This window comes from Callorhinchus milii, unplaced genomic scaffold (genome assembly GCF_018977255.1).
Source record: "Callorhinchus milii isolate IMCB2004 unplaced genomic scaffold, IMCB_Cmil_1.0 Scaffold2, whole genome shotgun sequence".
NCBI lineage: Eukaryota > Metazoa > Chordata > Chondrichthyes > Chimaeriformes > Callorhinchidae > Callorhinchus > Callorhinchus milii.
The window spans coordinates 92168036-92195878 of record NW_024704743.1 but is presented as its reverse complement, the minus strand read 5'-3'; the positions used below and the strand labels follow the sequence as shown (position 1 = coordinate 92195878).

The following is a 27843-nucleotide window of genomic DNA, read 5'->3' as shown; positions in this document are numbered from 1 at the left end:
CCCCCCACACTCCGGCCAGGAGACTGATGCTGACCCACACGGGCATTCTCTGGTGCTGAGTGTATTAAGATATACGTTACATTATTACTTTCGGATCGTTTATACCAAAGGAGAACGTCTCGGAATGTGAGCGCGCGATTTACACCCGAGACCATGGAAATAAGAGGAATGATAGAGAAACTAGGTACAGAGAGAGCGTGAGACACTGCATTCAATGTGAGAGAGACACTGTACAGTGTGTGTGAGAGAGACACACTGGGTGCAGAGTGTGTGTGAGAGAGACACTGTACAGTGTGGGTGTGAGAGAGACACACTGCGTGCAGTGTGAGTGTGAGAGAGACACTGTACAGTGTGGGTGTGAGAGAGACACACTGGGTGCAGTGTGGGTGTGAGAGAGACACACTGGGTGCAGTGTGGGTGTGAGAGAGACACACTGGGTGCAGTGTGGGTGTGAGAGAGACACTGTACAGTGTGGGTGTGAGAGAGACACACTGGGTGCAGTGTGGGTGTGAGAGAGACACACTGGGTGCAGTGTGGGTGTGAGAGAGACACACTGGGTGCAGTGTGGGTGTGTGAGAGACACACTGGGTGCAGTGTGAGTGTGTGAGAGACACACTGGGTGCAGTGTGGGTGTGAGAGAGACACACTGGGTGCAGTGTGGGTGTGAGAGAGACACACTGGGTGCAGTGTGGGTGTGAGAGAGACACACTGGGTGCAGTGTGGGTGTGAGAGAGACACACTGGGTGCAGTGTGGGTGTGAGAGAGACACACTGGGTGCAGTGTGAGTGTGAGAGAGACACACTGGGTGCAGTGTGAGTGTGTGAGAGACACACTGGGTGCAGTGTGGGTGTGTGAGAGACACACTGGGTGCAGTGTGAGTGTGAGAGAGACACACTGGGTGCAGTGTGGGTGTGAGAGAGACACACTGGGTGCAGTGTGAGTGTGAGAGAGACACACTGGGTGCAGTGTGAGTGTGTGAGAGACACACTGGGTGCAGTGTGGGTGTGTGAGAGACACACTGGGTGCAGTGTGGGTGTGTGAGACACACTGGGTGCAGTGTGGGTGTGTGAGAGACACACTGGGTGCAGTGTGGGTGTGAGAGAGACACACTGGGTGCAGTGTGGGTGTGAGAGACACACTGGGTGCAGTGTGGGTGTGAGAGACACACTGGGTGCAGTGTGGGTGTGAGAGACACACTGGGTGCAGTGTGGGTGTGAGAGACACACTGGGTGCAGTGTGGGTGTGAGAGAGACACTGGGTGTAGAGTGTGTGTATGAGAGAAACTGGCTGCTGGATGTGTGATCAACAACAACTTGGATTTACGTAGCACCCTCCACGCCGGACGGCATCTCAGAGCGCTTCACAGTAACGGATCCCGGGGCTGAGCCAGGGGGAGGGGGAGTAATGTGACCAAAGACACGGTCGAAAAGAAAGGTCGTCAGCAGAGACCTGAAAATAGGAAGGGAGGGAGTGAGACGAAGGGAATGAGGAAGACACTGAAAGATACTGGGTGCAGAGTGTATGTATCTGTGTGAGAGACACTGGGTGCTGTGTGTGTGAGGGACACTGGGTGCAGAGGGCGTGTGTGAGGCGCATTGGGTGCAGAGGGCGTATGTGAAGGACACTGAGTACAGAGCATGTGTGCGAGAGGCACACTGGTTACAGATCTTGTGTGTGTGAGAGAGACACCCAGGGTACAGAGCTTGTGTGTGTGCGAGAGGCACACTGGTTACAGATCTTGTGTGTGTGAGAGAGACACCCAGGGTAAGAGCTTGTGTCTTGCCCCAGCTTACCTTTGCAATCTTCTACCCTACAGCCCCCCGCTCCCTGCACTATACTGGCCGGTTTCACTTACCCTACCATTGGGGTCGGACTTTCAGCCTTTCTACCCCCCTCTCTGGAATTCCATCCTGGAGTCACTTAGCCTCGCTCCTTCCTTTGCCTCCTTCAAAGCCTTCCTCTTTGACAGCACCTTCAGTCATCTTTCCCACCCCTTTGATCCCCACGCTTCCTGAATTCAACCCCCAACTCAAGTGGAAACTCTTAACTGTCCAATGATTTGGAACGTCCTTCTGACATGAAAGGTGCTATATAAAAGCAATTTGTTGTTATTGTACCGAGTGTGTATGAGAGAGATTGAAACTAAATAGTGTGAGTGAGAAATCAGCTCATCATTGATGGGACCATATATTTATATCAACCACATATGGCCTTAATGATTTCTATTTCAATTTTGATATATTCCAATTTGTTAAATCCACTTCTGCCACCCTTTCAGTATTCCCTGGCTTGATGCTGTGATTTCCTTATTTCCTTGAAGTAATTAAGAGAACTTCATCCTTTCTCTGTAGGTCATCAGCTGGTTGAAATTCGAGTTCGAGCATTAAAGAATATATTGTGCAAAATTGATCATGGATTAATTACTCTGGTTGATCTAGCTCAAGAAAAGAGGCTTTTTGTTCTGCTACTTGAGTGGTTCAACTTTCCAAATGTTCCACTGCAGGGAGATGTACTTAATCTGTGTAATCAGCTTGCAAAGGTGAGTAATTTGGACAACATTCTTTAGAACGATTTACCATTTTATAGACGAGTGAAATAGGCTATAGGAATGGGGGACTAAATTATAACCAAACTTGCATGACAGTTAGAAGTTTTATAACGGCCATCCTGAAGCATACTGCTATTTGTGCCTGAAGTTGAATAAACAAATTATCTTCCTCATTCTGTAAATGTAGTTCAGAGTTGGACTTTCACAGTTCCACCATATATAATTTTGGAATTGTTTGACATGTTCATCCCCTTATTTAATGTTTGGTGTTTCCTGCCCTCCATGAGTCGAAGTGAACATTAAGCTTGTAATTCTTTCAAAAACAAAGTTAGAGAGAAGTACCTGGTTTCATTATTAGATCAATTATATGTAGACCAAATTTCTCGTGACTTTGATTTATAGAATGGCAATTTCTTATTTTTATGTTGAGTTGCTCACAGAATGAGAACATAACTATGATGTACAATCTGAATGACTTCCATGTCTTCACTTATAGCATTCCTCTGGGGGCCAACATTTCAGAGAAATTGGAGCCTTGGAATTTTTATCTCAGTTACGTCCCAATGTGGAACCAAAAATACAAGTTTGTATTGATGAGATTGTGGATAATCTGTTCAAACTCCCTGATACTCCTGTTGATACACAAGCAATTGCCTATCAGTTACATCCTCAGATGACCATGGAGCAGCAAGGTAATCCGAGTTGAGCAATAAAAATGTAACCAAGCAGCCCCAATGGTGCAGTGGATAGAGCTGTAGCTTATGGACTGGAGTTTGCTGGTTTGAATACATACAATACAAAATTGCATTTGTATGGTGCCTTTCACGTCAGGAGAATGTCTCAAGGTGCTGGGTCCATGCTGAGTTTGCTCAACTGAGCTGGAGTTGCATGAGTAGGCTAAATTGGCCCAGCCTTCCCAGGGTTAGGGAAGGGAAAATCAGCAGGTTCTTGCTCCTAGACACTTTTCAGCACCGTACGCTGTTTGTGGAGACAGGATGGAGAGAGGTCAAGCTCGCCTGCCCCTCCTTGTCCAGACTGCCAATGCTCACTGCCAAGGCTCGTGCATGAACAATGGCCACTTGATACAGAAGGGCCATCAGTAACTGTAACTGTAATCCAGCATGAGGCTAACCCAGGAACAACAACAACAAGGTTGCATTTATAGAGCGCCTTTCACGTCGGGAGGATGTCCCAAGGCACTGGACAGTTGGGTCGGGACCCAAGCAGGGGGGAAATGGTCAGGGAAGGGAGCGAGGAGGGGGTAGAGAGTCGAGAGGGGAGGTGAAGGCACAGTTGAAGAGAAGAGAGGCAAGTCACTGGGATGCTTGTCCCTTGTCCTCTCACAACCTCCATAAATCAATATGGAGGTAGATCTCTTCCACTGTGGATGTATCTGATTTTGTCCTTTGTACATTCAGATGCATCTATCCTCAGAGTCTCTGCTTGATAGGAATAGTGGGGCTGAACTCTATTTTCTACCATTTCCTGACTCATCAAATCATAAGTGCTGAGTAGTGGACACGGGCAGTCCAGTTGAGCATTTATTTCATTTCCAATTTGATTTTGTTAGTCAGACCTCGGGGTGCACTTGGTATCATGCACCCACAATCACTTGGAAAAGAGTTTATTTAACTGGAAAAGGTGGAACTTCAATCACAAATATGAAAAGGATTGAGTTATGTTTCCATAACAGGTTTGATGACCTCTGTTCCTATGTATCTTAATATAAAGAGATGTTTAAAAAGATAACAAGTAGCTAGTGTTATCATTGTAAAATTTGTTTTTGTATAGCTCTCCCTGCTGTTGCTTGTGACGTGGAAGATAAAGTGGCTGGTTATTTTCAACAAAACAATAACAGAGCAAAATTAAATGAATTTCCACTGCTGAGAATGAATGGTAAGTTATTAGAATCTCTTGTGCTTTAAGTTTAAATATGTTTTCACTTGTAAGGTGAAATTCCTATAGTTTGTTGTAAAACAATGATTATGTTGTCCTGTACTTCTACTTTTTGGTAGTTGATGATAACATAAGAAATGCTAGACGAAAAAAGACCAAAGTCCATCAAGTTCACCTTCCTGGCGGTTGCATGCACATATGTCCCAAACTACCTATGCACTACATCCCATAATGTTATTTCCCAAACTATTTAATCTATGTTTGAAAGAATTAACACTTCCTGCTTCAACCGTCTCCCTAGGGAGCCTGTTCCACAGGTTCACTATTCGCTCAATGAAATAGTGTTTGCGTAGATTCATTCTGAATTTAACCCCCTTCAATCGCAGGCTATGTCCTCTGGTTCTACTCTTTTGGACAAGTTGAAACAGCTTGTCATGATCTGTATTGTCTTGCCCCTTTAGAATCTTAAAGTTTATTTTGCACACTAACTTTAAAAATATAATTTTCAACAGATGTTTCAGGATTATGTATTGAAATCAATACAAGTATAGTACATAAAACCTGAGACAAAGGAACCGTGACCTAGAAGTGCAAATTCACTTGAAAGGGTATGAAGTGATAGTCATTATAGAGACGTGACAATGAACTGAGCAAGATTTGTAGCTAAGTGTGCGTTATAGCAGGATATTTGGGAAGGAGAGAAATTAGAAAGGAAGAGGAGGATATTATCTCAATATATAATTTTAGTAGAGGTTAATGTACATACTAATTTATCACCCCCTCCCAAAATCCTCCCCCACCTTCATCTCTGACATCTCCTCCCTCCTAGCTTCTCTCTGACTCTGCTCCAACCGCCTCATCATCCTAGGCAACTTCAACCTCCACATCACCCCCTCCTGCTATACCTCCTCAGACTTCTCTCTCAACCTCTCCCTTCACATCCATTCTGCTACCCACACCCATGGCCACCCACTCGACCTGCTGATCACCCTCAGCGTCTCGGATGTCACCATCACTGACAAGGTCATCTCTGACCACCATTTCATCTCCCTCAACTCCCATATCCCTCTCCCCACTGCCTCCGAACCTACCACCATCTTCTACCCTTGTGAAAGAAGATCTCCCCGCAAACCCTCTACGTTGCCCTGGAGTCCTTTGAACTCCTTCCCCTTTAGCCCACCTCTTGCACCAACCCACTCATTGCGCTTACTCTTCTCCACAGTACCCTCTCCACCACACTAGACGCCCTCACCTCCCGAACTGCCTACTATTCCCAATCCTCACTCTGGTTCTTCAGCCACCTTGGCTCGCTTAAGGGTCAGGTGCGGGCTGCCAAACGCACCTGGTTCAAATCCGACCTAACGGTCCACCGCCACATCTGGCTGGACCTCATCAAAACCTACCGCTCTGCTCTTGCCTTGGCCAAATCGTCTTTCTATTCCAGGTTAATCCTGGAGGCGAAGGGCAACCTCAGGGTCCTGTTCTTCACCACCAATGGCTCCTTCGCTTTCCCCTCCCTACCTTGCCTCGCAGATTCTTTCCTCTGACTCTGACGAGAAAATCAAGGGTATCCACTAGGCTGCCACTGCCCTCCCAACTTCCACCCCTTCCCTATCCCCACCCCACACTTACCACAATTACCCATCCCTCCTTTCACACCTTTGAACCTGTCACCCCGTCCTTTGCCTTCACCACCATATTTTCCATGAAGCCCACCATCTCTTCCACCGCCTCTCCTCCCACCTCAACCTTCAAGGTTCTATCCTTGACTGGTTCAGGTCCTACCTTTTACACCGCCTCCATTTTGTCTCAGCAAACGGCTTCTCCTCCAGCCCCTGCACCGTCTTGTTCCTCAGGGCTTTGTCCTCGGTCCCCTCCTCTTCACCCTCTACATGCTCCCCCTTGGTGACATCATCTACAGATATGGGGTAAATTTCCGCATGTATGCGGATGACACCCAACTCTATCTCTCAGCCTCCACCCTCAACTCCAGGATTACTGGCGTCCTGACCAACTGCCTGTCCAACATCAAATCCTGGACGAGGGACAACTTTCTCCAACTCAACATCAGCAAGACCGAGGCCCTCCTGATTGGCTCGCGCTAGCGCCTCCGTACTTCGGGCACTGGCAGCATCAGCCTCCACGGCTGCACACTCAACCTCACTAAGCCAGTCAGGAACCTGGGTGACTTGTTTGACCCTGAACTGTCCTTTCTCCATCATATCCGACCCATAACCAGCACTGCCTACCACCAACTTCGCAACATGTGGAGTCCTACAGCTCAGTGGTTAGAGCACTCGCTTTGCAAGTGAGAGACCTGAGTTCAATTCCAGGCAGGGCGAAACCTTGGGCAAGTTTCCTTACAACACACACCTAATAATAATCCCTCCAAAACCAAAAACAATAATAAATTGGTCATTTTCAATCTACGACTGTTTGTGGGACATTGCTGTGCGCAATTGGCTGCCGCGTTCGCCCACAAATATACAGTCAATTCACTTTACAGTGTGTTCTGGGAAGCGCTTTGGGACGTCCTCCCGACGTGAAAAGCGCTATATCAAATGCTATTATTATTATTAACATTGCCAGACTCTGCCACTGCCTCACCCCTCACGCTGCCGAAACCCTTGTTATGCATTCGTCACATCAAGGCTCGAATACGGAAATTCCCTCCTCATCGGCCTTCACAAGCTGCAGATCATCCAAAACTCTGCAGCTTGTGAACTCTCGTGCACCAGGCTCCGTGACCCCATCACTCCCACCTCGCCTGATTCCCCTGGCTGCCCATCCCTCAGAGGATCGAATTCAAGATCCTTGTCCTCACTTTCAAGGCCATCCATGGCCTTGCCCCCTCCTACCTCTCTGACCTGCTGACTCCCTACCAACCTGCCCGCTCCCTCCATTCAGCGTGCTCCGGCCTGCTCCACGTTTCCCGCCCGACCCGCCCTACCATCGGTGGCCGGACTTTCAGCCTCTTTGCCCCCGCACTCTGGAGCTCCGTCCCATGGACCCTTCGCCTCGCTTCTTCCCTCGCCTCCTTCAAGGCCGGTCTCAAGACCCTTTTCTTCGATCGTGCCTTTGGTCGCCCTCCCACCGCTCTGCCTTCCCTCATCCCTACCCACCCCTCCCCCATGCTCGGGTCACAATCCCTGACTGTTCAGCGCTTTGGGACGTTCTCCCGATGTGAAAGGCGCTCTATAAATCTTTTGTTGTTGTTCAGATTACTGGTAATGGTTGGGCCACAGCACAGAAATTGCACAACTGCAACCTATTTTGTAAGGATTTAGATTAATTTCAAAAAATTCTTTGCTCTAGAGAGAAACCCGAAAATAAAATGATATCTTGGCAGCCATTTGAACTGAATGCTCCCTTATAATATTTATGTTGTCTTGTACCCGAGTCCATGGACATGAGAGAGAGACAGAGAACCTTGCCAGAGAGTGCTTTCAATGTGGGTTTTTAAACTCCAGCAGTTACTCAAAGCATATTCTGGCGACCGCAAACCTTGGTTCTTGCTTACCTGCGCATAATACTCCCTGGAATTAGATAAGCAGAGTGTGTTCCTCCAGGGGGAGAGTTTGCATTCCATTCCAGATTCAGGGAAATTTCCAAGTGTGAGTGGAATGCATATGTGGAAATCTTTTGATATTCTTAAGCAAAGTTATGGGTTTCTGCTCAGCTGACCAAAAATAATCCTATTCTTATGATTAAGACATTGTATGTTCAATAATGCACAGCTAACATTACATCAACCACTGTAATTGTTTTGTTGTTTTATTTTGTACTGATGAATTTATTTGTCCATCTAGTTAATAATGCAGTCAAATGTTTGAAGTTTTCCACCTTTCCTTGGTTGACGCTGACTGTGACGGACAGGCACATTCTTTCATCAAATGAAACGTAAGCATTCATCAGGTTAGATTAATGGCAATGTGAAAGGCTGCACTCTTCGAAGCTTTGACTGCGATTTTGGGGGAGGAGGAGGAAAGAGTGTTCTATTCCAGTGTTAGCTATAAATATTTCAATACTGAAATGTCCGAACGTTACAGTCGGTGAACAGTCATTTGCCGAAGGGGAAGAGCCGCGGGTTTGTGAGGTGAGGGCACCCCTGCACTATCACTCTCCAGTGCTTTGTTTGCTGTTTAGCTGCCAAGTGGCCCCATGATTAGCTGGCAAGCACTCAAGTGATTGACTGCCGAACAACCCGCCATTTTGGCTTGATTGCAGATCGTAATATCAGGGGCTGCGATGCTTCAATGATCGCTGTATTGGGATAAGAATCAATAGGAAATAACGGGTCTCAATGTCGAGTTGGATGCACAATTGGATGACAAAATAAAAACAGTTTTAAAGGTAGCTATGCCAACAGTGTAACAGTTTTCTATTCCACGTCCCATGCTGTCTAAGTATAATTTTTATTGCAGATGTCTGTTTTCATCTATAAAACTGTTGTATATACCTGAATTCACACTGAGCCTGCTTGAATATTTTGCCTTTTTTATCGTGAGGATATCCTGTGGATAGACAGATGTTCATCTATGTCTAGATTCAATAGTTTAATCTGTTTATTTGCAAATATCACATTTAAAAATGCAAGTGACGGAGCTAGAGTTGTGTAGAAATTTTAAGTAGGAACAGCACAGTTCAATGGGGAAAAGGCTTGATATCCCTATTTCATTTGTTTTCCCCCCAAATAGCTCGTTGAGAAGCAGTAATCAGACCTTAGTCCGTAGTACATGTGAACTTCTGCAGGATGTCATCATGCAGGATTTTCCAGCTGAGATTTTCCTTCAGCGCCCAAAAATTGTCCAGGTAAGAATTTTCTTGCCTTTTGTGTTGTGCTTAAACTGCTTGGTTCCCATATTACAAGCATTGAATTCTGAAGTGTTGTCAGGTTTAGCTGTTAGATTGGAGCAAACAAAACTTTTTCTACTGCTGGCTGTCACCTCTAAGGGATTCAAAGCTTCTTTGCTGTGCATTTTGTATTGAATTGTTATAATTATTGCCTCACGGACAGATTTAAACTGACTTGAATACTGATGTAACCTGTCAGTTGTGATTAACAAGACTCACCTATGGATTCTTCCCCATGAAGAAACAATGTCATCTGGATTGAGAAGTTATTTCTTTCTATATCAAATGCAAGGATTATTATTATTACATTAACCTGTGCCAATCACATTCTCACAGCTACAAAGAGTTTTTGTATGCATTTTAAGCAGCCTTTTTCAAGACAGAGCAATTTCATACAGGAGTCAACCTAAACAAAAAATTAGATTTATCAATAGAATTAACCATCAATTCACTAAATATACAATTTGTGAATTTAAGTAGAAATATTGATGCACAGACTTCCTGTTATTACAATGTCCAGCTAACCAATGCTTTTTGACATTAATTTATGCTTTGACAGGCATACAGTAAATATTTGATATACAAATTGTAATATAACATGAGTGCAAAGTGCAGATTTTTTTATTCAGTCAAAATTATAAGGAACTCTTTCTCTTTTAGAACCTTCTCCTATTGACAAAATTAGCATTTGGGAGAGATGGCACACAACACTTAGCACTTCAGGCTGTAGGTTGCCTCTACCAACTGTGCAATTACCTGAGAAATAGGTTGAATTTTCACAGGGACCCCAGCTTCTTCTCAGCAAAAAATGGTAAGTTTACTTGTATCTTTCAATCTGAATACAGTATTTAAACCTAAAGTTATGATAGAGGACTGACTATCTGTGACCTGAATATTGAAGCTCTTTATATTTTTTTTATCCCTTTATTTTTTACCTTTAAATCCTTTTTTTTATTATCAGTTTTTTGCTTGTTTATTTTCTTTCTCACAAGATTTAGTTTCTCAGAACTCTTCAGTGACCCATGCTCAGGAAACACAGGGAACACGCATTTCCCAAAATCCATCTCCCAGAAGTACCAGTCCTAGACCATCTGTGATTGGGCGAACAGTTCAGCGCCCCAGAGGAGATGGTCAAGATGGAGACGCAGCATCCTCAAGGTAAATGGCAATTTTGCTTGGGATTCATATCATAACAATTTCTTCTATTTAGGTAGATATCTTATAATAATAATAATAATCCTTGCATTTGATATAGCGCTTTTCACATCTTCTCGACGTCTCATAGCGCTTCACAGAATAGACTGTAAAGTGAATTGACCATATATTTGTGGGCGAAACACGGCAGCCAATTGTGCACAGCAGTGTCCCACAAACAGTCATGGATTGAACATGACCAATTTATTATTTTGTTTTCGGAGGGATTATTATGTAACTTGAATAATGAAAAATCATTGATTCTGTCAATGCAAACCTTAGTCTTTATACATTTGTTTTTGTTGGATGGTTTAATTGAGGGGACAATACAGCGTTTTAATTCAACTACTCTTAATGGTTTTATTCTAATCTGTAATGTATAACAATTAAGGAATATATAACTCCTCATCTGGATAACATCACCTCTGACAATTCAGCGCTCCATCAGTACTGCACTAGGGTGCAAACTCAGCAAAACCATGGATTTGAGCCAATAACATTTGGATCAGAAGAGTGCTACCAACTAATCCAGGCTGTTGTAATTTTTTGAATATTGCACTTCTGTTGAACTATCATCTTTTCCACAAGGCGGCATTCTATTCTGTAGTCCCTTCATTCCAAAAGTGTAAGATTTAATTTCCTGCTTTATACTGGTTTTGCATGAGGTATCTCACATCTTCTACCTCATCAAATCCTTTAATTATTTTAAGAATTTGGATATTGCTGCGTGTCCCTTGAGCTTGCTTGTTCCTATGAGAATAAAAGTAGAATTTGTGGCTTAGTTTTATAGAATACAAATCTGGGGTGTACTGGGGCAAGTATGGTCACCATCTCAAGCATAATATTCATGAATACTTTATTAAGTGCTTTTATTACTACTTGAATTTCTTTACATTTTAGTTGCCAGCCGAACATTGCACTTTAATGTTTGATAAAATACAAGGATTGCAAGTGCTGTGCTCACCATCTTGAATACTGGACCATTCAGTAGGAGTTGGTGTTGGGTGCTCCATTGCTCAATAAAAGTATTGATTGGAAGATGTATGCATCAGTGTCCTGTAGCTCAGTGGTTAGAGCACTTGCCTTGCAAGTGAGAGACTTGGGTTTCATTTCCGGCAGGGAGAAACGTTGGGCAAATTTCCTTACTACACACACCTCTGTTTACCTAGCAGTAAGTAGGAACCCGGTTGTTAGCCGATTGGCGGATCGCTTTTCCGGGGATAATAATCCTTCAAAAAAATAATAATTTGTTCACTCAATCCACATCTGTTTGTGGGACACTGCTGTGCGCAATTGGTTGCTGCATTTTGCCCACACAAATACAGTCAATTCATTTTACAGTATATTCTGTGAAGTGCTTTGAGACGTCTAGAAAACATGAAAAGCGCTATATCAAATACAAGGATTATTATCAGAATTGTTGATTCCTGTTTATCTGGGGGTTGTGGTAGATGCTAACATTTGTTTGGATGCTGTCCTTTGTGATTGCTGGGAAAGGGTGAAGAGTGCTCTGTTATCATTGAAACAAGATGAAATTGACTAAAGCCCCAACAGCTTGCGGCGTATAAGTTTTGTATTCCGACAGTTCTCTTTTGTAGTTCAGAGCTCATAGGCATCCAATAGAAGGGAAAGATTAAGCTGTTGGTGATGAGTAAGCTTAACGTTGCATTTGGAACTTTAGAGCATCAAAGTGGTTGGCATGTTGCATGTTATCTTATAAGGGTCCTTTCATCATGCCGAAGCCAGATGCCTGTTCGTACCTACCTCGATGGAGACATTTTCAACATCAAAAGCAATGTTTCAAATGCAAAGATTATGATTTATTATTTGAATTTTCTCCATCTTCAGAAGAAAGGATGAGAATTTATGTATTTGAATGTCTGTTAAAGTTCTTAATTGTTTCTCTTTTCTAGTGGAAGCAGTTCGCAGGGACATATTCATTCCAGAAGTCCAACTTCCAGCCATTCTGTGCTTGACTTGGCTCATGTAGAGATGCCCAAGATGGAAAATGAGGATTCTGTGGAGCTACAATTCCAGCAGCTCAGTCTGCCACAGTTTTGTTGTTTGGTCCTGGAACATGTAATTTCCATGCTTAGAACAGGTATCCATCATCCTAAACAATGTTCTTCAATGCATTGATCTTATGTAGGTCATATGACTTAAACCATAAATCATTGTGTAAGGGCCAGCAGTTTAATGGTATCAGGTGATTGGAAGAAAATATTGTAATGATTAAATAAATGCTTACGTTAGGTAATTAACAGTAATTAATTGTTCAAACGTAATCCAGATTGATGAATTGAAAGCTGTGCAAGTTGATTGACCAGTGTCGATCGTTTCTCCTTTGGGTACACTATCTGATTAACACTGACATCCGTGTGCAGCAGAGGGTTTCCTGTTTAAAAAAAAAACCTGATACCTGCCAAATTGAGCACAAAAATTCATGAGAAAAATAATGCTGAGTGATAATTTCTTGCATGCACAGTTGAAAATTGGAAGTGATTATGGCTGTAATGTCATCAAAGTGGTTCAGATTTCATCCTGTCCTGAGAATACAAATATCCGATTATGTTGTGTTTTGGTTTAGTGCTAATGATACTCATTAGCCTTTAAAGTGTCCATTTTAAGTCACTGATTCTCTTTGCAGGTAGTAGGAAGATTGTGTTGTGTGTACTGGAATTGTTGGCCGAAGTGGTACTACTCATAAATTATTCAATCTCTGAAGACGTCTGGGTTGATGATAGTCTTACAGGTCGAGAACTGGTATGATTAAGAGCATTTCAGATTCATTTTGTGATGTGGCAACAATTTAAATTCATATGTCCCCCTTTATGTGTGCTAGTGTATTTGAACGACACACAATGATGGAATTGGATGCTGAGCAAAGGGGGGGTGGAGATCACTGTAAGTGTGGCCGAAGAGGTAGGTTTTAAGGTAAGATTTAAAGACTGCTTGAGAGTGAGTGAGATGGAAGCGTAGAGGGAGTTCTAGAAGTTAGGAGTGTACTATCTTTAGGCTTGGGAAATACTGGTGGTGTGGGGGTTGCACAGCAGGCTGGAGTTTGCCGAGGGGAGGTGGAGCAGAATAGTGGGATAGTGGGTTGTTTTTTGCTAAGTTGTGCCTCCAATGCTCTCCATAATTTGGTTAACGTAGAGAGAGCGCGCAATCTATTTCAGGCAAGGGAATTTTCTATATTTAAGTGGCATACATATGTGGTACTTTGTCTAGTTCGGAATCTCTTAAGCATGGTAATTGGATGTGTCCAACACCACTCTGACTAAACAAGATTTTTTTTACATTTGGCTACATTGAACTGCATCTGTCATATTTCACCTAATTTTTTAATATCTGCTTGTAAACATTTCAATCTTGAGTTTAACTTGCTTCCAAGCAGCATGTAGACAATGTTGTCAGTGCCACCTCCTGTCCACGGTGTGCAGTAAATGATTGCAATAGTGGCTATTTTGACTTTGTGCTATGTGTCTGAGTTTAGGTATCCAAACCAAAGGGTTCTCCTGTAAGTAAGGAGTATGTCAACCTTTCATTAAAGTTCTCAGCCACCTTATGTTTGTGTATTCATACTTACTGGGGATTTACTCCTGAGCACAAATTATTTAGTTGGCCTGAAAAAGCAAGGTTAATAAAAATCCTCACATTTGGAACAGCAACTTTCACAAAGGGAAGACTGTCTCAAGGCACTTCAAAGGATATACTGTGAAGTGGAGTGACTGTGTTTGTGGCAACTAATTTAAAGTGACAATATTGTTGGATCTCTGTGTTTTACAGAGGGAAAGCCTGATAGCTGGTTTGGATGCTTTAGGGGAAAGTCTTGCCTATCACAGTTCTAGCATCAACGTAGACCTGCCAGAGGCTATGCTGCTGCACCACCGCATGACTTTTATCAGTATTGCACTGTTCACTATGCAGCTGCTGCAAGTACTTGTCCCAGTGGAAAAGGTGAGAATATTGGATAAATCATATTGAATACAATTTATATGGTGCCTTTCACATCAAGGCATCTAAAAGTACATACATCATATAGAATGATGAAGGCTATGTGCAGTAAATGAGTTATTTTACAAATTAAAAAGTGTAGTTATGATGAAATCTGCATTTACTTATGTAATTATACACTATGGTCCCAAGCGATGGAATTGGATATGGTTAATCTTCGTGTAATTTCGGTGATGCCTACTTTTTAGATTTTTCCATCTTCAGTCAATAAAACTTGGGTCAACACTTCCAAGTGACACACTTGTGTAAAGATTTAGACCCATTACAAAATTTACTGTCCTGGAAATTTGGAGAAAAACCTGAAAAACTCCTGTCAATCAAAAACCCTCCAGCCCAATCAGTTATTTCGACCGAGTGCCAAAAGACAGCTATTACAGAGTTCCACTGTGAGCATTGATAGAATTCTGATACTCGCAGAAACATCCACTTGCACAGATTGAACAATTGTACCTGCTTTAGTAATCTCACTGTTTTACTTGAGACCTCTCACATCTTTGTCTCTTGATACTTTCTCAATGATGAAACTATCATGTGTCTGCTGTATTCCCATTAAACACAAAATATTAGAAACTTACAATGGAGAAGACTACTAGTTCTTTCAATGTGCAATCCATTCAGTCCCATTTTACCTGCCCTAAAATGCTAGAGGTCCTGATAGAGACACTCACTCTTTCAATTCAGCAAATGTTTTGCATTCACATGTGGGATATTAAATGGAATAAAATAATATCTACTGCAATTGCAAACTTTGAATACTATTGATTTCTTCACATCAAATGTGGTTTATGCAGCTTTACGTTGTGTGATAGTCATCTAGAAGAGAGCTAAGAGCTATATTTTGTGGTTCACCGAATAACTACTTCGGAGACAAACACAGTAAACTTTGTACATTGCTAAAAATAAAATGTTTTGCTAGAACAGATTACAATTTTTCATTGTTGATTTTGAATTCTCTTGTAGGCCAATGAAGTTCTGCCAGAGAGCATAGAAGTTGTTCTGTATCTTTTGTCTCTGGACATATCGTTTCGTTTAGCTTATCCCAACGTTCACGAGACCATCACTGCCTACTTAGAGCAGGTCAGCTCTGAGAGTTACACTATTTACAAGAGGGCCACAGAGATTGTCCACTCAATGGAGTTTGCATGTCGTTTTCTCAAGGAGATTGAAGACAAGGTATTTGCTATTAATTTTAAGATCTAAAACTGTTTTATTGTTAACTTGAGTTGTTGAAGGAGAGAGGTTGCAAATCGAACGGGTGTTCAATATGTTTATGGTTCTGTTCCAAAGAAAGTATTATGGTTTGGTTTGCAGAGACTCACCGTAGCATTGTTTTGGTACCCTTGTTACTTTCAATGAACTAATTACATCATTCTTTTTATGAACATCAAAACATTCACAGATAAAAAAAATAATCTACCATCAGTTCTCTTGCATTGATGTTCCTCAAAGTGAAATGCCTCATTGCTTTTAAGTTTGTGAACTCCCCATACAGAGAACTGTTGATTGAAAATCTGTATGCCCTCACTCTTGTTTGCAATGTTACTTCACTGATTTGTTGTGGTATTAGACCACTTTATTATAATTAATTGGAATATTTTTATTTTCAAAGTGTTCAGGCCAAGCACAGAACCTTAACTTTGTACTATTCATTTTTTGGATTCGTACCAGATTTGCTCTGCCAGATTTTATGATAAGTTTGAAATGGAAAAGTAAATGGCATTCTGAGTTTCTAGATGGTTGTAAAACCACTGGTTGGTGAGTCATACATATGAGGACATTTGCTGAGTTAGCTGATCTCAGGAGGGACAACACTGGGACTACTATAATTAATCTCAGTGTTCCTGGGTTAGGGAGGGAAAATAGGATAAGGAACACAAATTAAATAGCAACAGAGGGTAAGGAATTCAGGAAAAAAGTATCCCAAATAGAATCTGTTTGGGTATATCTGATAGTTAAAGGCAATATATTGTGGATGAAATTTGTAAACTATTTACAAAGCATAAATTAGTAATTGGGTTATAATATAGATGATCTTAATTATTATTATTCAGAAATGGATGGCAGAGGGGTTGAGACAGAGTTCTGGAGCATAGCGGCTGAAAGCACAGCGGGGCTCAGAGTTTTTAATTAATTGGAGCTCTTGCAGGTTAGATTTACAACGATATTACCAGGGATGAATCAAGGAAGATTGGACAATTTGGAGCTTTTTACTCTGGAGATGAGATAATTGAAAGAGGACCTGATAGAGATGTTTAAATTATGAAAAGATTTGATAAGGTGGACATCAAGAGACTTTCCATTTATTGGTGAGTCCAAAACAAGAAAGCATAAATATAAGATAGCTAATAGATCGAATAAGGAGTTTATGTGCAAGGATCCTGAAGGAAGCTGGTAATTCTCTGCTTTGTAAAAGTGAGCTCAGTTTATATATTTAACTTAAAGTTTATAATTTAAATTTGGATGTCATGCTGCCTGCATTTTTCTCTTGTAGGATGAAAAGAATCTTCTTGAACTGATTGAGTTAGCAGACCAGGCAGTGACGAGTCTTCCCTATCATCAACACCTCCAGCTGATTCAGAAATATATTGAAATCTGCTCAGAAATGTAAAGAAGGATTTCTAACATTTGTAATATTACAGCCTACAAAATAGAAATTCTAATACGAATGACTCGTTTTTTAACTTTTATATCAACAGTTCGTACGTAAGAACTTTGACAAAGCTAAATGTGTTAAAACTTTTTTTCTGGAGCACTACAAAAAGCAATGCTAAAAATCTTAATAGCTCTCTCTGTCACATGTTGCATTCTCCTTATAAAAGACTGGGTCTGAAATTACAATGCTTGATAACCTTGTTGGCAATAGTAATGCTGGCAATAGTTAGTGAAATTGTTTACAGTATTTGCCTGCATCGGTTATGAATCATGGAAAACAAAACAGCCACAAGATGGCAATATACATTTATATAGCAACTTTCACATCATGAGGACATTTCAAAGTGCTTTTGCAGCCATTGCCTATCTGAAAGTGGAGTCTCGCAACTTTTAAATGCCGATACCATCTTTGATTTTTTTATTACATATATATGTATATCTCTGAAACTAAGTGTATTGTTTTTTATTTTTCACAGTTGGAAATCTGCACAGGCCAGTCCATTACTACAAGGAGAAAGTCAAAAAGTATTGCTGAAATTATTATCTCATCCCTTGCCAGCTGTTAAATCTGAGGCTTATCTCTGTTCCTTGAACATTGTAAAGGTGAGATCTTTGGGCTGTGATAAACTAGCAAGCTGTATTGTATTGGTTTTATTCAGTTCTGTCAGCTATTAGATTTTTGGCATAAGGTTACTGTATTTTTCTTATGGCTTCTGATGTGTGTATTCTTGAGCAGTCAGCTGATAGATATTGGCAATTACACTATGTGGAAATTGATCTTATTTGAAACACAAACTTAATTGTTTCTCTTTCTTGCCAAGGAGTGTTTGGGAATCTACAATGTCACAAAGCCAATGCCATCAGTTTGCCAAGGTGTTCATTTTCTTCTCCATGGCCGAGTGTTATATGAAATATGCACATTTGGCCTACAGGACTCTCTAGAACAGGTTAGATTTTCAATGATTGTTTTGTAAAGGTTGTTTATTTTCTCATTCATTTAAATTCTATGTAAATGCATTGAACGCACCTTGGGAACTGCCACTCCATTCAGGCCACCGAGACCTTTGTCCATGCATTCATCACATCAGGCAGTCTTATCCACTCTTCCCTCCACACGCTGTAGATTATTTTGAACTATGCAGCTTGTGTCCTCTCCTGCACCAATCCATGAACCTATCACCCTCATCCTTGCCTAGCTCCACTGGCTGACCAACCCCCAGAAGATAGAGTTAAAAATCCTAGTCCTCGCTTTTAAAGCCCTCCAAGGCCTTGCTCCTCGCTACCTCTGACATGCTAACTTGATCTGTTCGTTCCCTCTGCTCCACCGACTCTGCCCTGCTTTGTCATGGAGCGGAGTCTGTAACTTAGTAGTTAGCATTCTAGCCTTGCAGCGAGAGGATCCTGGTTTGATTCTTGGGTGTGGAGATACCTTCGGCAAGTTTCCTTACTCCACATGCTTCTGTATACCTAGCAGTAAGTAGGCACCCGGTTGTTAATTGTTTGGAGGATCGCTTTTTAATCCCTCAAGAAAAATGTGGTCACCCAATCCTCAACGATTTGTGACGCTGCTGTGCGTAATTGGCTACCTGGTTTTGCACACAAAATACGCAATCAATCCGCTTTACCGTATACAATTACCACTGTACCATTGGTGGTTGGGCCTTCAATCTTTCTGCCCCCACCCTTTAGAACTCCATCCCACAGACTTTTCACCTCACCCCCTCCCTCCTTCAAGACCCATCCTCAAGATCCTCCTCTTCAACTGTACCTTTGGTCATCCTCCTGCCCCCAGTTCGAGTGCAAATCCTTTACTATCCAGCGCCTTGGGACGTCCTCCTGACTTGAATGGTGCTATACAAATGTAATTTGTTTTTTCACTGCAAAAATACTTGATGGGTATGGATTAAACGTGACTAATGATGAGGAATAATGAAAAGTAAAATTGTGACCAGCTTGTCAGTGTTTGGGATATGAAGTTCTCTTATTTCCCCATTGCTTAGGTGAACAGTGCTGCAAAGAACATTCTGGTTTACCTACTGCAGGGGGGCTTGATAATGAACACTTTAACCTGGAGCAAATTAATTGAAGCCTTCTATCCTGTAATTCCAATTCTGCAGGTAAATTTAACTAATTTGGTGAAAAGCTAAGAACCTCAAATATAGTATTGCTTAAGAGATTGGGAAGTTCGTTGAATTGCAACACTGTCATTTAAATCTGGGTTTAATTCAGCCTTGAATGATGTGATGCAAGACACTGCTGGCTGCAAGAGAATTTGGGCAGTTCAGCGTAAAACTAATTCTCATAAATCCGATTTGGAAATTTTCTCATTAATGCAAAAAGAACCGTGGCAAATTATTTTTACAGAACTAAATAAAGATCTGATGTTTGTTTGTATCATGCCTATGTCATTAGGTAATGCAGTTTTAAATTGACAGAAGGCTTTTTGGGGTCAGCAAGTTGTCTGACACATACGGAAACCCATCATGCTTACAGATATCAATTCCAGACTGAGATTTCCACATGTACATACCACCTAAATATGGAAGTTTCCCTATGTCTGGAGGGATGCACACTGCATACCTAACTCAAGAGAGTATAAGGTGCAGGTTGATAACGCTGACCTGGGAACTCCTGAATGCATTGGGGTACTGCTGGGGTTTAAATGGCAAGCCATGCTTTTAGCTGGTTAGAGTACTGCCTGACAAGAAGATGGCTCCTGCTGCTTTTCTAAATAGGACCATCTTTGCTCTTGGGGCTTTGGCTTGTAGGATTAAGAGGGACGGAGTGGGAAGAATCTGTTCTTCCAGTGTTGGTCTGCACCTCCCAAGTTTTGCCCAAACGGATTTAAATTAACCCAATAACCCATGAAATGGCATTTAAATTCCACAATTGTAACAAAAATAGCCAAAATCTTGTGCCCAACTATTGTCAATGTCACAAGAGACAGGCAAGGATTTATTTTTCCTGATTGTTTCGTTTTTCATTTATATTGTAACTGCAGATGAGAACATTTCTATGCTTTTTGAAAATGTTCCATGTATTTCTCCAACATAACACTTGTAATCATTAGGATGGATTAAAACATGAGTTGTTGTTTAAATGTTGCTTTTGAGATGTATGTAAATGTAAAATCTGACTTTTTGTAGATAATTCCAACAATGTTCATAGTATTATAGATATTTGAATGTTTATATGGTTCGATTAGGGTTTTGCAGATGCAGAAGGCCCCTTAGGAAGCTGTATTCTTGCACTAAGTGAGACATACAATGATGCCGGTGATGGTGTACTCCCTAGGAAAGCTAGGCTTCGTGCAGCTCTTCGACTTCTTATGTGCAAAAAACAATCGTAAGTGTAAAAGCTTTCTTTAACTACTGGTTTTACTCAACAATTTTTGCAGGTTTAAATAACAAATTTTACCACATACAATCAATTCTCTCCTCAGTAAAAGGTGCTACATCAAAAGCAAGGATTATTATTTAATATACACAAATTACTAGTAAGGACAATATTCAATTTTGATCTATCCATTTTAATAGAAATGCATGTAACAAATAAAACACAATTTTGTCATCAGCTTTTATTGGCTTTCATTGGCTTTCGCAACTTCCACTATAATGGAATAATTGCTCTTTCACAAGCATCCTGGCTTCCTCAAAGTTAATTTTAGTAATCACAACCTTGGTGTTTCTATAGCAAGGCATTGGTTAATTTGTCTGTTTTTGTTTAATAGAATACGCTCTATTGCTCTGAAACATTTGATGTGGCATCTGATTAATGAAGAAGGAGCCACTGATAAACAACCTTCATTACAAGGAAGTGTACTCCAATATGCATCAAACGTATACGTATTGGATGAATCTATTGACTTGCATCCAGAAGAAACTAGCACATCTTTATTTAAGGTAACCTTTTATTATTTCTGTCAGTCTGGGTTAGTGGTAGCGCTATTGTCTTTGAATCAGAAGGTTGTGGGTTGGGGATTTAAGCCCTATGTCAAGACATGAACCCACATTGTCTAAGCCAGTGGTGGTCAACCTTTTTGGTCAGCCAAATTTTTCTTTATTGAATTTTTTTCCTTCATTTATGGCCACGTCATGGATATCGGGGCTCACTAGCTACTGGAAACAAGGTATTGATTTGGGGTGGACTTGCCTGGACTGGCGCTAGTGTTTGGCGGTCAACTTCGTGACAGCCCCAAAGTGGTCCATAGTCCACTGCATTATAGTTTTGTGCAATTGAGCTGCCACGTTTGCCTACACATACACAGCCACTTCACAGTAAATTCAGCGAAGCGCTTTAGGATGTCATCCCAATGTGAAAGGCGCTATATAAAATGCCAGGATTATTATTATTTTTTATATTTTTCCAAATGTGCCAAGTAAAAAGATTGAGTATTCAACACTGTACATCGATAAATGTAGGAGGACCACATTTGAACCTGGTGTTTTCAGTTTGAAATGTAGCATGAAGTCAAAATGAGCACCTTTTCTCCACAACTTGCAGAAATGCCAGCAACTGTGTTAGTGGGTGCAATAGAAGATCCTCTTTATAAGCAAACTCACGCAATAGTAAAGTGCGTTTTTAAGGGATCAACCTATATTTTGTTCACTGCTCAACAAGTATGTCAGTTTCATACAAATAAAAACATTACCAAACTGAACCTAAAAGAAAATGGTATATGGTATGCATATGATATGAATTGTTATCACTCCACTCTCCCTATATAATCTCTAGGTGAACAGTAATACAATTATACTGAGAAAAATACAGTACACTTTTACTAGTTTAAGCAAGGTGGAGCTGTATGCTTCTGGGCCCTGGGTAAAATTTGTCAACTTTGCATATCTGAAGCAGAAGTGAAAGGAGTATTGTGAAAGTTCACAAGTACTATTCCTGTCTGTTTGAACTGGTTTCCGTTTTTAAAAGGCACTCCATTGTGGAACTGAATACAGATCGCAGTAGAAAATTCTACAGGATTTATTTACTTTTGAACTAATGGTAGCAATAAATCCTGCCTGGCCCGTATTCTTTGAAAGATTTTACGGTATTAAGTATAGGGTGATGTAAAATTCTATAATTCTACCCTGTCCCAGAACTGGTCCAATTCCCAGGAATCTGAATTCCAACCTCCTGTCACACATTTATTTCCCTCATCTGCATGTTCCTAGTAAGTCAAACGATAGTAATCCTAAAATTAGAATATCTTCAAAATCTTTTTTCAGCCATGATGCCCTGGAAGTCGGACATTTTTTCTGGAGGGACTGGCTCGCTGCACTCGTTCAGTGAAACTGGCTATTGTGCCTCGCGATAGCATGATTTTATAGGTCTCAACCACTACATTATAATGAGCTTATAATATAATCCTTGCATTTGATATAGTGTTTTATTATGTTAAGACATCTCAAAGCACTTCACAGAATACAGAGTGGATTGACTGTATTTTGTGGGTGAAACTGTATTATGATTTACAGCTTTTAGATATCAACCCCTCATGACCACTACCACTACACTCCTGCATTTAACTTTCTTTCCTCCTTTGCAAAACTATGATTGTTAAAACTAATGGATCAAACATACCTGCAAATAGGTTTTATATTATATATATTATAATGTCTCTTGTCTATTATGCTAATACCATTCTATTGCCCTTTTTCCCCCTCAGGGCGACAATGTTTTCAAAGTGTACGAAATCCTAATATCTGAGACTGTTGATCTGGCTCTTCGGAAGTCTGCAGCAGAGCAACTTGTCATTATGATGCAAGGCAAGTGTTTCCATACCCAGTGAACTAACAACAACAAATTGCATTTATATATTGCCCTTCACGCAGGGTAGCGTCCTTGAGCGAATCACTATGAAGAAGAAAAGGAGAGAGGATAATGGTGAAGGGGAGAGAAAATATTTAATAGGAGAGATTGAATAACTGAAAGAACAGAATTCTAGGGTCAAATAATCAGTCAGGAGAAATCCAACAAAGGGAATTAACAATACCATGAATCAATAAGATTAGGAAACTGACAATTAAAAATAGTTGATTTACATTAGCTTTGTTTCCCGAATGGTCGACTGGTCTAGAACAGTTTTAGTAAAACAGTAAATAGTTTTCTAGCAATCATTAATAGAGACTTGTGAATTGCAGTAAGATTAAATATGATGGTGAACCCTGCCTGAAGTCTGCTTACTGGACGGTTAACAGATGTTTTCTGCCCAGTCTCAATAGTGTGTGACATGGGAAGACTTTAAAGTATGAAAATAATGAACTAGTACAAATGGAGAGAAAAGTAGAGAAAAATTGCAAAACTTGTAGACAAAAGTTTCATCATCCTTTCAACGTTTCCAGCCTTTGCTTTTTTGGATTGATACAGAAAGCAACCTGATTGCTGGTTAATAGTTATTTAACTTGCACTTTTTATTCTTATTTATATAGATAACACAATGCATGGAGTGTTGAAAAATCATGGAATAATTGAAAAGATAATCTCATTTGTACATGAAAGTGTGCACAGAAATGGAAAGGTACAGTTTAAAACTTACTTTTTTCATCCCAATTGCATATGAGTAGTTAGTGTAAATTTCAAGAGTATTGTGTAATCCTTTTAATTCCGCGGCGGTGTAAACTGGAAAGCCAGATTTCAACACTAGTTGCGACTGACCCGATTATGGATTTACAAACCAGAGGGGAGAGAAGGGGGAAAGGAGGAGAACTGATCAAAACTCCATCCACAGCTTTCTTTTCATTCTTTATCTGAGAATTGTATGTATTTTGAGAAATTCAAGATAAATTAGTTAGCAAATGATGGTACATGCAGAATTAGTGTGGATGTGGTAAATGAGTGTGGTGTGTGTGCTGTGTGAGTTTGTGAATATATGTATAATACAAATGTTTTCTTTTGGCCAGAGTATGCAGTGCTTGGTGTTGCCATGTCTTGCTATTTTACGAAAACTAGTTTACTCAGACCCCACCCTACGCCACAGCCTGGCTCAAGAAACTCCTTTTCTACTTGCACTTTTCAGAGGTGAGATTCCTAAATTTATAATGGGATTGGGAAAGGAAGCTTGAACCAGAATCTCTGTTCTCTGCACTGTTTTTGGGTGGTTCAATGGTAGAGGGTTATTGATCATGCTTAACTGAATAAGGAACCGAACTGTTGGCAAAAAATATAAAAGCAGCAATTGTGTTCCATTTAGACTAGATTTGAAGAAGAGGGAATGTTGTGCTATATTGGTTTAAATGCTACCTAAAGAGATGGTAGTTCTGGCAATGCAGCACTCCCCATATCGGCTTTAGAGCGACAGCCTAGATATAAGTTCATGTTTTGATGTGGAACTTCAGCACACAAACCTGACCAGAAGTGAGAATGCTGCAGTAGAAATCCATACCATAGGAAGCCACTAAACCTACCACCCCTAAACCATGTATATAAATTGCAATTCTCTTCTGTTTCCCATTTAACACCTTTACTCCACATAATTCACTTCTAAGTACCAACTGGCACAGGTTATATAAATATTATTGAATATATAATGTCAAAGGATTTTGCATTAATGTTTCAGTAAGTAATAGTTTACTATAAGTACCATCAGTATAAAGGTGCAGTAGGGGTGGTATGTTTTAGACTTATAGTAACTATTTTATTGGCTATGTAGTCTCTTTGATTCTGCAGAAGGAAAAAAGTGTCCTTATAGAGGCGGCAGTATTGCTGAGCCTGCTGCTGTTTGATGAAGTTGCAACAATAAATTTTTGGTAAGAATAAGCATATTGTCAATTTCCTAGATTATATAAGTATTTAGTAAGTAGGATATTTACCTTTTTCTCATTATTTTAAAGAGGTTTGTATATTCTTGCATTTTTTTCACATGAAACATCTCCAGATGCTAAACAGGATTTTACTGTAAATGCAGTGGCTGTATTTGTAGCGAAACTTGGCAGCCAAAATGCAACCACAGTAATATCCCATGAAGTGAATATGATTATTGAAGGATGTTTTGACTTTTAGTTCAATTTTTTTTGGCCCTTTGGTGAGTTGATTCTTATCTTAACCCAATCCACAAAATAAATTATGAATTTAAGGGCATTCTGTGCACACCTTGCTCCAGCACTGAAAATGTATAAAATCAGATGCGGTTTGAGTTTCTGGTGTTCATGCTGGCAGTGTAATATTACTTGAGTATGTTAATAGCTTCTTTATTTTGTTGATCCAAACTTTCAATCATCCACCGCTCAAAACCACACACTTTGTCCCACTCCCAGTGTCCTTTTGTATTTCCTGAACTTCTTATTGTCCCTTTTGTTAATTGTCAATTTACTCTAAAAGGAGTATCCAACAGGCAGCGAAAGGGTTGAAAATTAAGCTCTCAAAGGCATTACCCAATGTGAAGAGCCATAAGATACAAGTTGCTGTTTAGCTAAATATGCAATGTGTTTATGGAAATTAAAATGTTATGTGGGATAAGCCTCAAGTTCATTTTACATGTAAAGAAAGAAATGTTAAATATCGTCCAACTATTCTTCTGTCTTAATGCGAAATAATAAAACAGTTCCTTTGTCCCACAATACTTTTAAACAGGTGTGATCATTCATCTGGTAATGCCACTGCTCCTCCTCCATTCAGTTTACCTGTTACTGTAGCGAGGAGGTAAGCTATTGTATACTTTTGTTATCAGTATGCCATAACATTATTCTTTACGTTACAAAATTGTAGTTGATAAAGAATCTTATTACTTGGGAGCTGCTCGAGCTCCCACTTTGTTTCTGTAAAGCATTTTGATACATTATCTAATATTAAAGATGCTATATAAGTGCACATTGTTGGTTTATAGAGTATATACTCACTGGATTTTGTTTTCTAAACAAAAAGATATAACTTGACAATCAAAGTTGCAGTCCATCATGCAGTAAGTCCGTACTGCACTGTGGTCCCATCTGCTTCGGATCATTTGACTACAAAACCTGCTTCAGACATGTTAAAAATAGCCTGGAATCTTGCATGGTATAATGGAATCGACCACCTCTTAGATCAGATGAAGTGTTTAAGAACCTATACATCAGCAGAGTAAGTATACACTATTTTATGGTGACCAGTAAACCACTTTTTTTTTAAAAAAGCCATCCAATTATTTCTACTTGCCCTTTCTTTCTCTAAACATCAACTCATTCTCAGGGTAATGACCATGAACTGCCTGAAATTTCCCAAATATGGTCCAACATTTTTGTCTTAAAATTTGAGATTGTTCAGGGTTTAGGAAAATTCTTCCTCATTTGGCACCCTTAACCACTGGTTTAAACTCACTGGTTTGACCCAGAATATGGACCCCCTAGTAACCCTTCAAACTGCCTCTTTTAAGAAGTTTTTAAGGTGTCAGTAATGGGATGAGTGCTGTCCCATGTTCTGGATGCCTATATACGCAATGGCTGTTGAGGCTTCCCTCTCCCCCGCCTCCCTGGTCCCAACTTGACTTCTCTGGTCTCCTTGAGACCCCAGCACGTTGCTTCAACATACCTCATTTTCATTGATGTTCTGTGGCAGATTGGGTTGCCAGCACAGGCAGGAATTTAATCTAAGACTGGTGGATTAAATGGTGCAGAGCGAGCCACCATGTCCCTGGTCTAACATCACTCAGTGGTTCAACGAGTCAACAAACGAGGAGGGACTCATTCTTCAGTCAGTCCTCTGACAAGACTTAATGTGACTTAATATCTTAATGTAAAGTAATAATAATAGTTACTTTGTCCCACAATACTTTTAAACAACTGTAATCATTCATCTGGTAATGCCACTGCTCCAACTCCTAATGCCTAACGCCTAGTTATTTGTTTTTTATATGCCACTATATTGCTTCTAAACTATAAACATTCTGGTGGACATTGGAATAATTCTCCCCACATTCTTAATATTTTCATTAAGGAAGCAATGAAGCAGGTATTGAGAATTAAGATAGGAAATTCAGAAATGAATGCTTCCAGAAACAGTTTACATTTTCATTGTTATAAATTCCAAAATGTCTAGTGACTGGCTGTCTGTTTCAGAGTTCAACTGAATTGCTTTTCATGTGCTGTTTTACTGTATACTAAATACCATAGTTAAGTTTCTAGTTGCAGTGTGTAAAGACTTCACTGACGCGTCTATTTGTTACATTTGTTTTCTTTGTAGATTTGTAGAGAAACTAAAGTTGTCTCCTATTGATGGTGTGATGCTCAAAGTCACCAATGTTGCCAGTGGTCTTCAGGACTGTCTCTCCTCCATCACCTTGGCAGTGTCTCACATCACTGTCAGCTCTGCTCTCTCCAGAATGAGACTATACTTGCTGAATGATAAACTAGCTCTCAAGCAAGGAATAAACAGCAGCTTAACTGTATTACAGAAGCTTGAATGGCATACAGCATTGGGCAGGTTTGTGAAAGTTCAAAACGGAGTGGTTCAAAATAACTAAGAAAAGCTGTTATTTAAAAATTGAAAGAGGTCTGCTGTTGAGTGTGTAAATCTTAATAAAAAAATTACAATTGTTGAGAGCAAGTTTAGCAATGATATAAATTCATAGAATGTTACAGCATTAAAACAGACCATTTGAACCATCAGGTCTGCACTGGTGTTTTTCTCCACAAGTCATCTATTGCAATGTGACTTTGCTGCTTCCTCCCCATATTTTAATTGTCCTCTTTTTCAAGCATGTGTACAGTTCCTATACA

At 40.4% G+C, this 27843-nt stretch overlaps 1 protein-coding gene across 1 annotated transcript in view; it reads left to right on the top strand.

Moving 5' to 3' along the window:
• Positions 1 to 27843, top strand: part of rttn (rotatin) — a 55560-nt gene continuing 27717 nt past the window's right edge. Inside the window, exons 1-25 of the mRNA XM_042331662.1 lie at positions 1 to 184; positions 2352 to 2539; positions 3045 to 3240; positions 4340 to 4444; positions 8254 to 8344; positions 9142 to 9256; positions 9959 to 10109; positions 10291 to 10456; positions 12406 to 12593; positions 13140 to 13255; positions 14279 to 14449; positions 15467 to 15679; positions 16998 to 17110; positions 17635 to 17761; positions 17980 to 18105; positions 19159 to 19275; positions 20364 to 20503; positions 20889 to 21060; positions 22821 to 22920; positions 23584 to 23672; positions 24055 to 24172; positions 24804 to 24900; positions 25724 to 25792; positions 26015 to 26209; positions 27308 to 27547. Coding sequence (XP_042187596.1) covers positions 154 to 184; positions 2352 to 2539; positions 3045 to 3240; positions 4340 to 4444; positions 8254 to 8344; positions 9142 to 9256; positions 9959 to 10109; positions 10291 to 10456; positions 12406 to 12593; positions 13140 to 13255; positions 14279 to 14449; positions 15467 to 15679; positions 16998 to 17110; positions 17635 to 17761; positions 17980 to 18105; positions 19159 to 19275; positions 20364 to 20503; positions 20889 to 21060; positions 22821 to 22920; positions 23584 to 23672; positions 24055 to 24172; positions 24804 to 24900; positions 25724 to 25792; positions 26015 to 26209; positions 27308 to 27547 — 3434 coding nt within the window. The 5' untranslated portion in view covers positions 1 to 153. The remainder of the gene's footprint in view (positions 185 to 2351; positions 2540 to 3044; positions 3241 to 4339; positions 4445 to 8253; positions 8345 to 9141; positions 9257 to 9958; positions 10110 to 10290; positions 10457 to 12405; positions 12594 to 13139; positions 13256 to 14278; positions 14450 to 15466; positions 15680 to 16997; positions 17111 to 17634; positions 17762 to 17979; positions 18106 to 19158; positions 19276 to 20363; positions 20504 to 20888; positions 21061 to 22820; positions 22921 to 23583; positions 23673 to 24054; positions 24173 to 24803; positions 24901 to 25723; positions 25793 to 26014; positions 26210 to 27307; positions 27548 to 27843) is intronic.